This window comes from Apodemus sylvaticus, chromosome 17 (assembly GCF_947179515.1).
Source record: "Apodemus sylvaticus chromosome 17, mApoSyl1.1, whole genome shotgun sequence".
Lineage (NCBI taxonomy): Eukaryota > Metazoa > Chordata > Mammalia > Rodentia > Muridae > Apodemus > Apodemus sylvaticus.
In genome coordinates this window covers 54,110,611-54,126,872 of record NC_067488.1, presented here as the reverse complement: position 1 = coordinate 54,126,872, position 16,262 = coordinate 54,110,611, and the positions used below count along the sequence as shown (strand labels likewise).

Here is a 16,262-nt window from a genome sequence, read left to right as displayed (position 1 = left end):
CTGTAGGAGGCTCCAGGATGATGGTTCTGAACCTTAAGGAAGAGTGCCATGCGCAGGGGTGGATCTGGGCAGTGCAGGGGTGGGGTTCCAGTTGAAGACAGCGATCAGCTTCTAGAACGTCAGGTGGGGTGGCTACTGAGGACACAGTCCTTCAGATCTGTGGCAGTGCCTGCCCGCCCTTGAAGCACTGTGTGGGCTACCTGGTACCCGTTTCACAACATTTCACGAACAAAGCTGTGGGAGGACCCTATTCAGGGCTAGGAAGAGGCTTAAAGGAAATTTCCAGAAGATATCTGGATCCGAATCCAGCTCTGTGACCTTGGCTGTGTCCCTCAGGGCTATTCTGAGCTTTGGTATCCTCAGTGTGAACTCTGAGTCAGTAAGCTCTTGTCTGGGTCTCAACATATGAATTTAGTAGGTGCTCAACAAATGTAACACCGGAAATCAGTAGGTGTTCAGCAAATGCTATGTGCTGCATGTGGTCAGAGACAGCGACTCTGGCTGTCTCTAGATAAGATGGAAGAACAGTATAAGGCTTGCCTGACTAGCCTTCAGGCCATGGGGTCCCCCCATTCACACCAGGGGACCACAGCTGCCATAGGATTCAGTCCAGAGCCCACTCTACAGGGCTGCAAACACCAGCACAGGGCTGGAGACAGTGCAGAGGAAATCTCCCGAGGGCCCCTTTGCGGTGAGCAGCCTGTGGGTGGCACCTAGTGCGGCCAGGAGCATGGCACCGCCCCCTCCCCGGGGCTGTGCCACCCAAGTGCAGATCACTCCCTCCAGGTGTCAGCTGGGGGGGGGATGGTAGGGAGGGCAGTAGTGGGCAGAGGTACCCGCCTTGTGTGGCTTCCCACCCACTTCTGCAGGTGCCATGTGTGGAGCACTCTGTGAATACACAGTTGTGAGCCGGCCCCAAAGTTGTCCCCTTACCTCACAGTGTCCCCTTTTGACACTTGGGAAATGGCCTTGGTCCCACCAGCAGCCAGAAGGAGTGCAGCTCTGTCCTCAGGAGGGACACTGAGGCAGGGCTGGCCTGTGTGCCCCTCCTGCTCCTTGGTTCCTTGGGGACCAGGCTGCTAATGTGGCTGTCATTCAACAGTTTGTGCTTCCCACCCTTTGTGCCCCCCTATTCTGGAGAGAACCATCCTTGCTTCAGGTGCTTCTCTGGGGAGGACCTGGCCCACAGCTGTCCGCTCCACGTAGCTTCTTGTCCGTCATTGGTGGCCTATGTGCTGCTCACTGTCCGCATTCCCTGCCTTCCATCTTGGTTCACCAACTTGAGTCCTTTTCTGCCTCTAGCTGTCTTTTGCCTCACCCTGGATAAGGTACGCCCTATCCCCAGGCACGCGTGCAGGACTCTTCCACAGCACCCTGATATCGCATTGTCCCCTGATGTTCTGAGTCTCACTGACCCACGCACACCTTGGTTTTTCTGTATGGCTCCCCCACCCACCTGACCCCCTGATGTCATTTCTACTCTCCACCCCTCTACCCTACCTTTTGATCCCTGTCAGGGCTGCTTCTCTCTCTATTCCTCTCCTGGAAGCTGAAAGTGCCTCCTGCCCTCCACAGACCCTGTTGCCGGGTCAGATGGCAGCCACCCCGTGTCCTTTCCCTTGTGTTCAATGGGTAGACATCTGGCCTAGGGCACCAAAGGATCTGGGCCTGATTCCCCAGCACCTCCTAAATCAGGATGCTGCAGGAGGGGCCTGGCATCTCCACCTTTGCCAGCTACTGGTCCACCAAATCTTCCTAAGACTCTGTTTCTAATCCATTGCCAACAACAGAACCCGGCGATGTTTAATCTTTGCAGAGGCTCTCTACTGCCCTAAGGTAAGGGTAACTTCTAAGCCTGGAGAACCTCACCTTGCTTCGCTCTAACCAGAGCCTCAGCCACATCTGGCTTCTCTGCCTGAGCCTAGTTTCTCACTCTGAGAGGCCTCTCCCCTCTGCTGTATCTTTTTATAGCTTATCTGTCTTCTTCCTGGGGGGGGGCTTTTCCCACCCCCTGAAGCTGGGTCAGCCTGTGCCTGTCCCTAGCCCTCCCTGCCCCAGGGATGGGCAGGCTTTCTGGAGCCCAGCCTGGGTCTTGCTGCCCTGCCGTAGCCTCCTGTGGCTTCCTACTGTACTGGAGCAGAGAAGTTCTGGCCACAGGCCGAGCTGATGGAACAAGGGCAGGAACCGCAGGGGCTTCGCCTATATGGGAAGGGCTCCTTCTCGCTCCTCAGTGGCTGGGAGTCAAAAACAGCAAGCTGGCTGTACTGTGAGCCGGCCACTGTGAGAGGCTTGCTGGATGCCTGGACATGCCCGGAAGCTGGGCTGCGAGCTGGCAGGCAGCCGGGGTGCTCTCATGGGAGCAGCCTCTCAAGCAGGGCCAATTAATGATTGTCCCTGAGAGGGGCAATGGTCTGGATGGTGAGACAGCCCCCTTCAGGCCCTGCCTGTGACCTTGGACCAGTCCTAAAACTTGAATGTTGAAGGGAAACCTCCTGAAGTCGGCAAAGTTACACATCTCCAACACCTTTGCAAGGGCTTGTTTATCTCCAGGGATGGGACGCTTAATACTCTCACAAGACATTATTAGCCTTGTCTGGCACGCTGAGTGTGCGAGCGAGCGAGCGAGTCCATTCTTTTGAGAAAGTCAAGGCAGTCCTCAGATTCCCCGCTGCTGTTGTGATATGCCATACTTGGCCCTCTTCATTTCCCAGCCTGTCCAGGACTGTTTCCTCCGGGCTCCAGAGAGGCCGGTGGCTTATGGCTCTTCCAATTGATCTCTTCCATTGGGGTTGCATATGTTATGTTATAAGTGCAGGCCAGCTCTGCCCTGAGGTGGGGGAGGGACAGAGATGAGGCACGAGAGTATTCGTATAGGGATCCCTGGATAGTCCAGGGAATTCTGCTAGAAATGTAGGTTCTCTTGTAAGTGCTAGAGCTGCTAATAGTCACTATAATAAAGCCAGGACTTTCATCAAAAGCCTTCCTCAGAGGGGAGATCAGGGAAGGAGACCCAGAGGACAGAATGTGCCAAGGCCCTTGGCCAGGAAGCAGAAAGTATTTTTCTTGAAGGGCAGGTGCTTTGTGGGGCAAGCTGGGAGATCAGTGAGAGAGAGTTGGACCTGAAGGGTGGGGAAAGACCGAGCAGCCAGGAGCATCTGAGCCGGCAGGCTCTTCCCTTGAGCATGCATGAACCCCAATTCCTCCTCAGTATGGAACCTCTGACCCACTAACCTGGCCCAGACTGTGGTTTGCACAGTCCTTAGCTCCACAATGCAAAGTCCTGCCCATCATGTGCTGGCCTCAGACATGACCAGGCATAAGGGCTGCCCCTAATCTGAGCTCATGTGAGTGGACCAAGGCTGACTCCTGCTGGCTTTCTGAGTTAGCTTTGCTTCGGGGACACCATCCTTATAACCAGGTCCACAAATGTTACAGCAGTGGGGCAGATGAGGCCTCCCAGGCAGCGGGCGATTGATCAGGTTTAGGTCATCTGAGAATCAAGAGCCTTTGGGGAAGGAGGGTGGTTCCTCATCACGTGTCCTTGCTGCTCTGCAGGCCCCTGTGGAGCACGAGGCACTGTCCCAGAAGGACACTGGCTGCCCTAACTTGTCCATGGCTGTAGGCCTCCACTAACAGGTGTGCTTCCACTGAATACAGAAGTGTAAGACCCATCAGGGCAGTGTGAGGGGCAGTGTCTGCCATTATTAACTCCTGTTAATAATGAATACCTGCTATGTTCTGCCCAGGGTTCTGCCCAGAGCACTCTGAGTGAACAAAGATGGATTGGGCAGAAGGTAACAATGCTAAAGACACCCTAGCCTTGAGGTTTTCAGATTTTTTGGCCTGAGCATTTCACATTACTGTCTTGTAGATCCTGTCACCAGGACCAGCCAAGGTAGCAGAACAGACTTTTTTTTTTTTTTTTTTTTTTTTGGTTTTTTGGGACAGGGTTTTTCTGTATAGCCCTGGCTGTCCTGGAACTCACTCTGTAGACCAGGCTGGCCTCGAACTCAGAAATCTGCCTGCCTCTGCCTCCCAGAGTGCTGGGATTAAAGGCGTGCGTCACCACCACCTGGCAGAACAGACATTTCTTATTTGTAGGGTCCCAGTGTCCAGGATTCTAGGGACCATCAGGAGGTTGGAAGTCAGTTGCTGGCCTGGGATGTGATGAGACCCCAGGCCACTGCCTGGACTCCATCCCTCCTTGGAAAGGCAGCTCACAGATGGAGAGCTGCTCCCAGAGGACCACTCTGTCATTGTCACTGAGTTCTGTAGCCTCAAACAGCTGGGTGTGGTGGACTGGGCCATCCTTCAGCCCCTCAGAGGCCACCTGGAACTTGTTCAGACCTGGAATTTTCACCTGGTTGTCAGGCCCTGTCAGGAGTATAGTCAGTGTGAAGCCTGGAAAGGGGAGATCTTTCCTGTGCCAGTGGTCTAACTCACCAACGTGACCTTGAGTCTAGTGTCATGTCCTTGGGGCCTTGGGTTTTCCTTCCTATACCAGAAGGGTCTGAGGCTAAACCCCCCGCTTCTCTCAGAGGTAATTTTGTCAGCAGCCCCAAGGGAGGAAGAAATGGAAGGTGGCTAAACCTATCCCAAGGCACCATGGCTGCCCAAGGTCTTCCCTCAGTGTCTCTATAGAATCCAAAGAGACACAGACCCCAGGACTCTGACCTGTTCCCTTGTCATATAGCCAGGTCTTGTCCTCTGGGCCCAGTGCCCCCAACTGGGGCACTATCTACAGGGCTGCACAGCAGCGTGTGAGGGCCACCCTGGGTCGGAACAAAAGCCTGGGGCGCAGGCGGGCCTGCATGTTCGGACCTGGCAGGCCTTTCCCTGGTGCTCTGTTTATGACAACGGCAGCGAAGAGCTTAGAGTGGAGACACTGACTCAGCCAAGCTGGGTGGGGCCGGGTGGGGTGGGAGCCAGAGGGGACAGAGGGACACAGAGAGATAGAGAAGGACAGATAGGCACATAGAAACACACACACACACACACACACACACTCTCACACACAGTGTCATATGTGACTATACAACTACATCTGTACATGCTCACAGATGTATGCATGCACAAACACACAGACTCGCACATAAGTATACACCTACTTACACACGTATGCATGCTCATGAGCTTAATATATATATATATGTGCATATATACAAATGTGCATGCATACACTCACACACATACACACACACATATACACATATACACACACTCATACACATGCACATATATACACTCACACACATACACACATGCACACACACTCATACTCACACACATATACACACATACACACTGACACACATATACACTCACACACACACACATACTCACACACATGCACACACATATGCCTCACTCACACATGGGATACATGGCACCTATGCAGGCCCAGGGTCAGATTCACTCTGAGAGGGCTGCTTTCTGCAACTCATACAGTATGTCACCTGATTCCTCCCTCAAGCCTTGGCACATGTGATTCCTCCCCTGCATTATTTTACTACCAGAGGCTTCAAGGGGCCGTTAGTACCACTTCATTTTACTAGGGCAGAAGTTAGCAAAGGTTCAAGGCAGCCTGCCTAACCTGCACTGGGCAGAGCCTAGAGATCCTCATGGGGTCAGTGGTATCTGTGTTGGCCCACTTCACTGTCCTTGCCTCTACCCCGCCTCTCCCCCCCACACACACACACAGATGGCCCCGAGGCTCTGTGTACTAGGGTGCAGGCATGAGATCCACTTGGGCAGGGTTTGCACCTAGATGCTGGCGTCTGAGTCCACATTGGGGCTGAGTGGCCAAGCTGGGGTATGGGCAGCCATCTACTGGACACTGCTCTGATTCCCTAGCCTTTCTCAGTCCAACTTCTGTGCCCAGTAGCCACTCAGAACCCTGTTCAGACTGAGGTCCCTAGATGTAGGCACGACATCCATTGGCTGCGGACATCAGGAGCTACCACAGGTCCTTATCTCTGTAAACCTCAGTTTCTCAGTTATAGATTGATCCTCTTATAGAGACAGCATACTCCCTGCTCAGTTCTAGACTTATGAGGATACTAGAGACCTGGCAGGCTGGGGTAGGGGAAGGGATCTTGGCTAAATGTCCCATTGCAGCCTAGGAATCTTTCTAGAAGGTTCAGAAGAGTACTGCTACCCCTTTTGAAAAGAGATTCTAAAGGGGACCCATTGTACTTAGGAACACTGAGGCCTAAGAGAGAAAGGTCTGGCCAGGGTCACATAGCGCAGTGGTCTCTGGGGCTGGCTTTGGTGGTGCTGATGGTGGGCACAGCAGGGCTGTCTTGGGACTAAGCCTGTGTACCAGTTGCTACTCTTCCCTTCCTGTCTTCAAACCCCCTAGGTACCCACAGCTAAGGTTTCCTTTGCTTTCCCAAGGCTCATCTCCTTGGTGATGTCCTCCACCAGTGACTCCTACACCACAGGTGGCCTTCTGGAATTTTCTATCCCCTTCACCCCCTGCTGATCACATTGGCTCCCCCAAAGGCACCCTTGCACCTGCCTCTCCTTGCTGCCTCCAAACCTCTAGAGTTGCCCAGAGGGTTCCATTCAGCTTAGATCAGAGCCACACCTCCAAGGATGCCCTGTCTTCTCAGAAGAAAGCCTTAAATCTTCCTGATTCTCTGCCAAGAACAATAGTGTGGGTCCCCTGAGAACTGACACTGTTTTCGTGGGATAAACTTTGGGTGCTTAATTCATTTCTCCTCAGGACTTTGGCACTGATGGTCTACCTGCTTGAAGCACAGTTCCTCAGGCCTTTGCTTGTCTTTCTTTCCTACTACTTAGGACTTATCTCCAGCTTCATTCCCTGCCTGTCTTGTCCCAGTCCCTCCACTGCCCTCCAGCTGACCCCTGCACAGTCCAACTGCTGCCCCCTGCTTCACAGCTAGGAGCCCCGCCTAACCTGTTTGCCCTGGGTCAGCACCCCCCCACACACACTCTCATGGTTAGCCTTCTGAAAGATGGGGGACCTATAGATGTCTCCTCAGGACTCTGGGTGGTCCAGCCTGGAGCAGGGCTGTGCTTGGTGGTATGGGACACAGGCTGTGACATAGTCTGTGGTGGAGAGATGTTGGACTGACATAGGTGTATGAAGTTCTTGTCTGAGGCACAAGGTGGAATGTAGAGGTTTTCCAGTCTGGCACTTAGGCCTCAGGGCCAGTGAAACTCGGGTGTCCTTTAGATTCCAGCTCAGCGGATCATGTGATGTGTGTGCCCTCAGGCTAGTCACTGGCTTGGCTTCTTCTCAGCTTCGAGTCTTTATGGAGAGCTGAGGACCTAGCTGGGGCTGACAGAGTCCCATGAGGACTCATACTGAGAAGGACAGGTATGTGAAACCCTTCAGAACATCAAATGTGGTGCTTCTGTAACAGGCGGCAGCCAGCCATACAGCTCTGTGGGTGGCGTGCACACAGGTCTGGAGTCTCTGCAGTGCGACCACCATCACTATTGGCCATTTTCTCAGCCCCAGAAGAAACTCTGTGCCTTGAGTTACTATCTCCTACCTGCCCGGAACTCTGTGGACTGGCTAGCCGTAGATGCTCCTGTAGGTGGGAGCCTGTCGTGTGGAGCCTTCAAGTCTGGCTTCTCTTACCACACATCGTGTTTTCAAGGCCCAGGACTTTATGGTAGGGTCACTTCTGAGGACAAAGCAGCAATTTGTTGTATGGGGTATACCACATTTCCTTTCCTTTTTCTTTTTTCTTTTCTTTTCTTTCTTTCTTTCTTTTTTAATGTGTGAAACCAGATGTAGTGGAACACATTTCTAATCCCAGCACTTAGGAGGCAGAGGCAGACAGATCTTTGTGAGTTTCAGGCCAGCCTGGTCTATAAAGTGAGTTCCAAGACAGCCAGAGCTACATAGTGAGCTACTGTCTCAAAAGAAAAAAGTGTGTGTGTGTGTGTGTGTGTGTGTGTGTGTGTGAGAGAGAGAGAGAGAGAGAGAGAGAGAGAGAGAGAGAGAGAGAGGGAGGGAGGGAGAGAGGGAGAAAGAGAGATAGAGATTGTGTGTGTGTGTGTGTGTGCGAGAAAGAAAGAGATTTTGTGTGTGTGTGTGTGTGTGTGTGTGTGTGTGTGTGTGTGTGTGTGTGTACATGAGGACAGACAGAGGTGTTGATCCTCTGGTTCTGGAGTTACAGGGAGTTGTAGCAGCCAACACAGATCCTTTATTCTTCAGACCATCTCTCCACCCCAGTGTACCACCTTTCCTGCACCCATCCTTGACACGGCCTTGGGCTGTTCCCACCTTGAACTGCTATGAACATTTGTGTGGGGGATTCTTGGGGCGTGGCCTCATTTCCTACTCCCGCTAGCTGTGCCTTGATTCCCACCTTCCTGATGGCTCTGAGCTGCTTTCTTGCTGTGATTTAGGTTTTTACACTGGGCACTAAGTATCTTCTCATGTGTCTATTGGCCATTTTCATACTCTCTTCAGAAACGTCTCTTCAGAGTCTTTGTCCACATACTCCCTCTCCGGCGCCATTTTTATTTTTATTTTCCAGTCCTGGGAATGAAGCCTGAGGCCTCCTGCATGCTAGGCAAGGGCTCTGCCACTGGGCCACGCCCACTGCCCCTTCTGGGCCCATTTTTAATTGATTGGTTGCTTTTTAAAATTAGTGACTTGAAGACAATGTTGTTTTTAAAGAAGAGCAGCAAGGTGACACAGAGGTCACACAGGGGTCACACAGGCACCCGCCTTCACACATACTCCCAAGTGCTGAGTTCAGACAGAGTATCATGCATACTCAGATACATGCATGTGGACACATGTCGCACACACACCACATGGGATTGCTTGAGCATATGCATACCACAGAGACCCGGTATGTAACCTATGTGGGTATGAAGCTTAGGGGAACCTGTCTGGGGGTCTGTGTGTGACCACAGAGATACAGAAAGGCCCCTTGACTGGGCCAGCATTTCCCAAGTAGCCAGTTTTAGGATCTGGACTTCTAGAAGGACTCTAGGCCCTGGGTGACCTCAGACCTTTGACGTCTGACATCAGTAACTTGGGCCTGTGAACCCCAGCTCCACCATGTCCTGAATATTGGGCAGTATGCTGTCCTTCTCTGGGCCTCAGTCCGTTTTCTTGCTTAAGGTGCTCAAGGCCCTTCCCAGAATCCTTCTGAGAGGCAGCCAAGGGCTTTTGTAGCATGGCCTTCCCAGTGTAGCCCATGGGGTCATTGCGAGCTCTCTTCTGGCTTTTATAGCATTCTAAAAATAGTGCATGGCCCATGATGATGCCAGGAAGTGGCAGGTAGCCTGAGTGGTAGATAGGTCTGGTGTAGACTTAGCCTCAGCTCTGCCTTGAGGCAGGGGGTCCCTGTCCTCCCTCTGATTTGGCAAGCAGGCCCAATTGCTCTGCCCAGTGAGGTTCCCTAGGGGTCAGTGTGAGGGGACACCAGGCAGTTGAGAGTCAGCTCTAGTGTCACACTGTAGGCATGTGGCAGTCAGGGGTGGTGTGTGTTGTCTATGAGCCCAGCCTGTGCCAGCTGGGTGGGGAGCCCAGGGGCTCAGTGAGGGCAAGTGTGACAGACCTAAGGAGAACACGGAACTGGATGGTCCTCCTGTGGCTGGGCCAGCCTCTGCTCTGCAGCTGTGGTTCACCCACATGGTGGTGGTCTCAGAGGCTGCTCCCCTGGCAGAAAAGCCCAATCTGCTTTTCCCTTTATTGGCCAGAGCCCCACTGCTAATGGTGCTTGCTTTGATGTCTCCAAATGGCATAGATAGGGGTGGGGTGGGGGGCTGGCTCTATATCATCCTGGTCCCCCGAGGACCATCAAGATTCAGAAGTTTATTGAGGATTATCAAGACTCAGAAACTCATCCAAGGACTCTGGAAAGCCAGAGCTAAGGGGTGGTCACCATAAGTCCTCCTCACCCATCTCTGGTGTTTTCTAGGGAGGCTGGGGGCTCCAGCGCTTAATGGTACAGACCTAGGTGGGAATAGTCTCCAATCCCAAAGGACCCCTAGGTCTCTGTGAGTCAGGTGTCCTCTCAGGACAGCTAATGGTCACACAAACCGTGCATACTGGCCTCATTCACTTGATCTCTCTCCTTGCCTTCGAATCACCCATGACAAACCACCTGAGCCCGGGCAGCAGCCACTGTCCGAAGCAAATTCTTTACCATCAGAAGACTCAGTCTTCCTGTCTGGGAAATGTGTCTAAAAATGACCCATCCTTAGGAATGTTGAAAAGATAACGATAAAATAAGATGACCAGATCCACCCATGCCTGAGGACATGGGAGAGGGCCTTGGTTGTAGAATGAGTGAGAAAAATGACTGGAATGTGGCTTAGAGGAAGCTCTACCAGCCTCCAGGATACACTCTGGGACAGGGCTAGCATCCCAGCTGCATCCAGAGCCTTTGACTTGGGGATGTCGACAGTCACCAAAGGCAGAGTTGCCACCGTGGCCAGGCAGGAGGCAGGAGCTGTGAATTCCTCTCTTCACATATAGTTCCTACCCACAGATAAGCCACCATTCACCCTGGCCATGTTAAACTACAGCTCATGGTGGGAGAGGATAGGCTGTCAGACTTTGGGAACCAGGGCAGGACCCTGGAATCCATCTTAGAGAGATCTTGGGAGCCATCAATGGTTGTTGAACCAGGTCCTTGAGCTCAGGCTGTCTGCATCTGAAAAGGATATGCTCTCTGAGTCAGTTCTCCCTTGTTCTCTCCTGGAGGGAGCAGGCTAGAGCCCTGGGCAGCCCCAGCCAAGGCTCTAAGAGGTTTGGGGAAGCTTAGACTCCCTCCTCCCTCCATACTCAACACCTGGACATGCTCTAGCCTGGGGCGAGTTACCAAGCCCAGTGAGCCAGCACCCGGGGCTTGTTCAAGACTCAACACTTGCAGCATGCCAGTTGCAGGGACCCTCAGCCCTTGACCCACCCTCAGCCCTCTTGTTTGACATCATGTGGGTGTTCTTCTCTACACACTACCGCTTGCCTCTTGGTCCCCTTTCCCTGTCTCTATGGCAACCGACGGAGGGCTTGGCTCATTAAAACCAAAAACCCCGCCCTAGTAGGAGCAGCGGTGTGATGAGTAACTGCTGAGTCAGAGCAAGTATGGGCAGAAGCAGGTGAGAGCCAGGCCGAGGAGGGACGCATGTGCGCAGGACGCCTTGGGCTGTCCCGAAACACACCTGCCAGCCCGGATACCTGTCTGCTTGCCTGAGGCTTTAAGATAGGTTTCCTGGTCAGACTGAAAGAGGTTGAACAGTATCCTTGGCCTGGGTGGTGGTGATGGTGGTGGTAGTGGTGGTGGTGGTAGTGGTGGTGGTGATGGTGGTGGTAGTGGTGGTGGTGGTGGTAGTGCTGGTGGTGGTGGTGGTGGTGATGGTGGTGGTGGAAGATGGTGGTGGTGATGGTGGTGGGGGTGGTGGTGGTGGTGGTGATAGTGGTGGTGGTAGTGGTGGTGGTGGTGGTGGTGGTGGAAGGTGGTGGTGGTGATGGTGGTGGTGGTGGTGATGGTGGTGGTGGTAGTGGTGGTGGTGGTGGTAGTGCTGGTGGTGGTGGTGATGGTGGTGGTGGATGACACCCACAGCTGTCTGTCCCTATTGCAGAATTGCACGATCATTTGAATTTTCTAGACCCCTGCACTAGTACTCGCAACCTGTGCTCACTAGGAAATCAGGTTGACCTCCATAGATCCCTTATCCAGAGATTAGCCGCTGTGTACCCCTGCACACCCGCCTTCCCCATACACACCCTGAAGACCCTCAACCAAAGGTACCTCCCCTGGGTACTGGGAATCTATCCGTTCTTATTTCCTTTACCACAGCTGCAGGCTATATATGAGCCAAACTGTGTGTGTGGTGGAGTGGGGTGGGGATGGTGGGGGACAGAATGGGTCCCAGAGACCTACGTTCAGGCCTTTCAGCCCCTTCCCAGCCATTCTAGGCTTTGCACTGTGGTTCAAATCCCACCTCAGCCATTAGTGCTCAGCATTATACCCTCCCCATGCCTCAGTCTTCTCTGGAAAATGGGAGTAAAGCCTGCCTCTTCTCATCATCATGAGCATTCCATAAGAACAGGGGATGGTCAGGAAGGAGCCGGGAGCACGGTGAACAGGGGATGGTCAGGAAGGAGCCGGGAGCACGGTGAAAGCACCGGAGTGCTAGCGGAGAGGGTGACGCGGAGCTGCTTTTGAAAGGCTCAGAATCCTGTCTCCTGTGTGGTCACAGTGAACTCTGCTGTGTCTGGCTCTGGTGGTGTCTTGCCAGCCACTGTACTCCTTAGAAAGGTGTGCACACCCCCCACAACACAGCACCCATACCACACCTCACAGCCCTGCCTGTATCACATAAGGAACCGCCCAATTCCCTAATAGCAGGACACGGCGGCACACACTGCATCAACACACACCAGGAGTCGGCCCATGTCCCTGTAAGATTTCCTGTATTCAAGGTGTCCCTTCCACCCGGGATCCTTTCCTGACTGCACCCCACAGGAACAAGTTAAGGATGTCCTCTGGGGTCCTGAGTCCTATGCTTTGCATAGAACTTACGGAACTCCCCCCGAATGGCCACTTCCGTCACCCCTCAACAGCTGGTCAGACAACTTTGCCAGGTCTGAGCAGAGGGGAAAGGGAGCTTGCTATCTTCCTTAAGGGTCTTGGTGACCTTATTTGGACCCAGGGACATGGATTCCTGCACCTGCCCAGGCTCTGCTCTGTCCAGGGCTCCTGGCCAGCCTCTGCCAGTGCAGGGACAAGGTAGCTCTGGGTCCTGAGAACAATGCTGCCCAGGCAGGACTGCGCAGAGTCCACTGGGCTTAGGGACCATCTCCATTCTCTCCTCTCTCTCATGTGATAGGTAAATGGAGCCCAGAGCCCACAGACCCTGGGAATGTATTCTGGCAAGAGAGGTTCTAGTGGGGCTGGGGGGTGTCCCAGCAGGACAAAGTGGAGGCTGCTATAGGCTGTTCTCACATGAGGGAAGAAGGCTCCCAGTGATCTCCCCCTGGGAAGAAAGACCCCTTCTGGTACGCCCCAGCTGCTTGGTAGGTAGATAGGCAGGCTTAGGCTAGGCATAGAGGTAGTTCTTGACGTGACATATGGCCTTGGCTTGACTCTGACCCATTCTTCTGTAGTGGTGGGTCACAGCAGGCCCATCCTCAGATAGTAGGGCCTGCAGTCAGGTGCCAGGACAGGCTGGGACAGGCAGGTGCTGGCATGAGGCCTTGTTTTCTATCACCTTAGCCATATCTGACCACAGGCCCTCCATGTCCATTGATGGCTGGTAGGGAGACACCCCTCACTAGGGCTTGCCCTAGGTGCCTGGGATGGCCTTTGTGAGCCTGCTGGGTGACCACACACTGCCCTGAACTGGAGTCCTGAAGGAAACAGGGTGAACAGGGAGGGCCCTGAGAAATGAGTCTGAGCTGGAAGGCCTGCAGGACCCAGCCTGGAGTTGTGGAAGATAAGGAAGAAAACAGCAGGTCTCACCCACTTTAGAGACTTTTTGGACCTACAAGGATCCAGGGAGCCCCCTGTAGGGCTAAGCTGGTAGGCAGGGTCCTTATCCTGAGCTGAGCAGTGAGGGCTTTATCCGGAGAAACCTGGCAAGAAGAGGAGGCATTAGGGTCCCCTCAAGAGGGGAAGGGAATCCTACCCCAGAGACCAATACATCTCCAGACGGTGTGAGCCACGCCCAGAAGGCTTGAGTCACCATCCCCGACAGGATGAGGAGAGGGTTGAGGAAGCCAGGCAGGTGTCAGCAGGGGTGGGGTAGGGTGGGGTGGGATGGGGGAGTGGCTTCCTTTTCTAGCTCTGTGTGTTACAGGCTTGGTTCTGCAGTGGAGGAGAACCAGTGAGGATGCTGGGGTGGAGGAATGTTCAGCCCAGGCTATACTTAGAAAGACCCAGTTGGTGACTAGTGATGGGTGACTGCTACCCAGGGGTTGGATGGAAGGAGAGACCTGGGAGCCCAAGGCCTGAAATGGATTGAAAATGAGCAGACAGAGGGAGAGAGGGGGAGGGGGGCTTCTGAGCTGTGAGCGGTTCCAACTAAGAGCAGAGACTCCATACTTGCTCATGACCCAGGATACTACCACCATCTGCCCAGACAACAAATGTCCTCTCCCTTGAGAACAGGGAGACCGTAAAAGACAGTGGTATGAGCTGGCAGGTCACTGCAGACACAACCAAATGCCCTTACTGTATCCGTCAGGGCGGGGTTCATCAGCCCCTCTTCAGTGAGCTGCAAGCTCAGAGAGGGCAGGCGCTGAGCCTAGGGCCACACAGCAGGTGGACTGCATTCCCTGGGACCCACCTGGCTCAGAACTTGAAGACCTCAGCACCCATCCCTGTTGTCTCTCTCCACAGGGAGTCGAGAGGCTGCCTTCACATACGCCATCACAGCTGCGGGAGTGGCACATGCCGTCACTGCTGCCTGCAGCCAGGGCAATCTGAGCAACTGTGGCTGTGACCGGGAGAAGCAAGGCTACTACAACCAGGCGGAAGGCTGGAAGTGGGGGGGCTGCTCAGCTGACGTCCGCTACGGCATTGACTTTTCCCGGCGCTTCGTGGATGCTCGGGAGATCAAAAAGAACGCCAGGCGCCTTATGAACCTTCACAACAATGAGGCAGGCAGAAAGGTAGCATGTGGGCATGCTGGGCCTGCGGGCATGGGGGGCATGGGGGGCATGGGGGGCATGGTGGGCATGGGGGCACGGTATCTGCCTACAGAAGTATTTGGACTAGATCTTCTTTGTGTCACCTCTGAATCTCTCTGCAACCCCAGGCAGTCCTTCCTGCCCTTTGTACAGGCCAGACACCTCAGGTTTGGACATGTGGGCCAGTTTGTATGTAGCGTATGACTTGGGCCTGGCTGGGGACCTGCAGGTGGATCAAGGCTCCGGGCCCCTGGTTCTGAAGGCTAATCAACAACAACAACAAAAACCAAACCAAACCAAACCAAAAGTAACAAAAACTCAGAAAAAGAAAAAGAAAGATTATTGTCTCAAGATGGGCAGCTGCAGTCAGCTGGATATGCTTGTACGCAGGTGGGATTGCGTGAGGGCTACAATGGAGGAAAATCAGGCCAGGACACACTAGGGAAGAAGTCAGGGTGAGCCTGGCCACCACAGGGAGATGAAGGCCCCAGATACTGAGCTAGGAGGAGCGGCTGCTGTGGCGGTGGCGGCAAGATGGCCCGAGATAGGGCAGCCAGCCGAGCAGAACATGGGCTGGATCAGGCTCCTCTGTTCTAGGGGCTGCACCCATGCCTGCAGGGCCTAGGGGCTTCTTGAATGAACTGCCTTCTCAGGCAGAGAAGTGTTGATGAGCCTCTCCACCTCAGGGTGTATGGCTGAGACCAGAACCTCATTCCTTTATTCTGTTAGCACTCTGCCTTCCTTTGTTCAGGGGTTGGGCAAGGCAGTAGAGAGGAATCCAACTAGCTAGGGGCTGTGGGATGGCCTAAGGTTGTAAAGAGCCTAGGACACCAGGGGAGAGCACTGGGGCTTCCTGGAGGAAGCGACAGGTTCTTGAAGGACAAGCAGGTTGATCCTAAGAAATGGCTGCAAGCGATTCCAGCCAATGGGAACAGGAGGGGCGGATGAGTCAGGCCCAAGGAAGCTTGAGCTGGCCTAGAACAGCAGGAGGGTCGATGGGGGGAGGGGGCAGTTAGAACAAGATGGCAAAGAGACAAGGAATGAATGGCCGCATGGCTTCCAGTGGGTTCCCAGAGAACCCCGCATCTCCAGGCAAAGACCAATTCATAGCACGTGATTCAAGCCCGCCTGCTGAGGAGGCTGAAGAGGGGACCACCAACATGGAGGATAGGCAAGGCTAGACCCTCCTAGAAGCCCCTTGAGTCTCTTCAGTGGTTTGTTTCTTAGCCGATTTATTTTTCTCTTGGAAGGAAGAGTTCACTGTTGCGGGTTGCAGATAAGGACAGTGGGCCCCAGGACGAGCTGCTGTGTAGTTCTCCAAGCAGCCCCTTCCGCCTGCGCTCTGGTCACCGGGACAAGGACTATCCAGGCAGAAGGCCATCTGAGGACCAGCTAGGGTTCTCTCCAGTTTGGGAATGGCCCCTGGGTGGGGCTATGGAAAGATAGAGGTTGGTCATGGGACTAGGGACCAAAATGAAGGATCAGAGGGGAGTTCTGGCTGAGTGGGTGAGGGGTTACAAACATCCCAGACACCATCCTAGGGCTTTAAAGGAAAGCAGTGCTGTGGGTGGAGTTGAGGAACAGACCGCGGAGGCAGAGGCTGGCTAGGAGCCATAGGAAAAGGCTG

The 16,262-nt window shown here is 53.8% G+C and overlaps 1 protein-coding gene across 1 annotated transcript in view; it reads left to right on the top strand.

Moving 5' to 3' along the window:
- Window positions 1–16,262, top strand: part of Wnt7b (Wnt family member 7B) — a 44,265-nt gene that overhangs the window by 22,456 nt on the left and 5,547 nt on the right. The window contains exon 3 of the mRNA XM_052160997.1: window positions 14,346–14,617. Coding sequence (XP_052016957.1) covers window positions 14,346–14,617 — 272 coding nt within the window. The remainder of the gene's footprint in view (window positions 1–14,345; window positions 14,618–16,262) is intronic.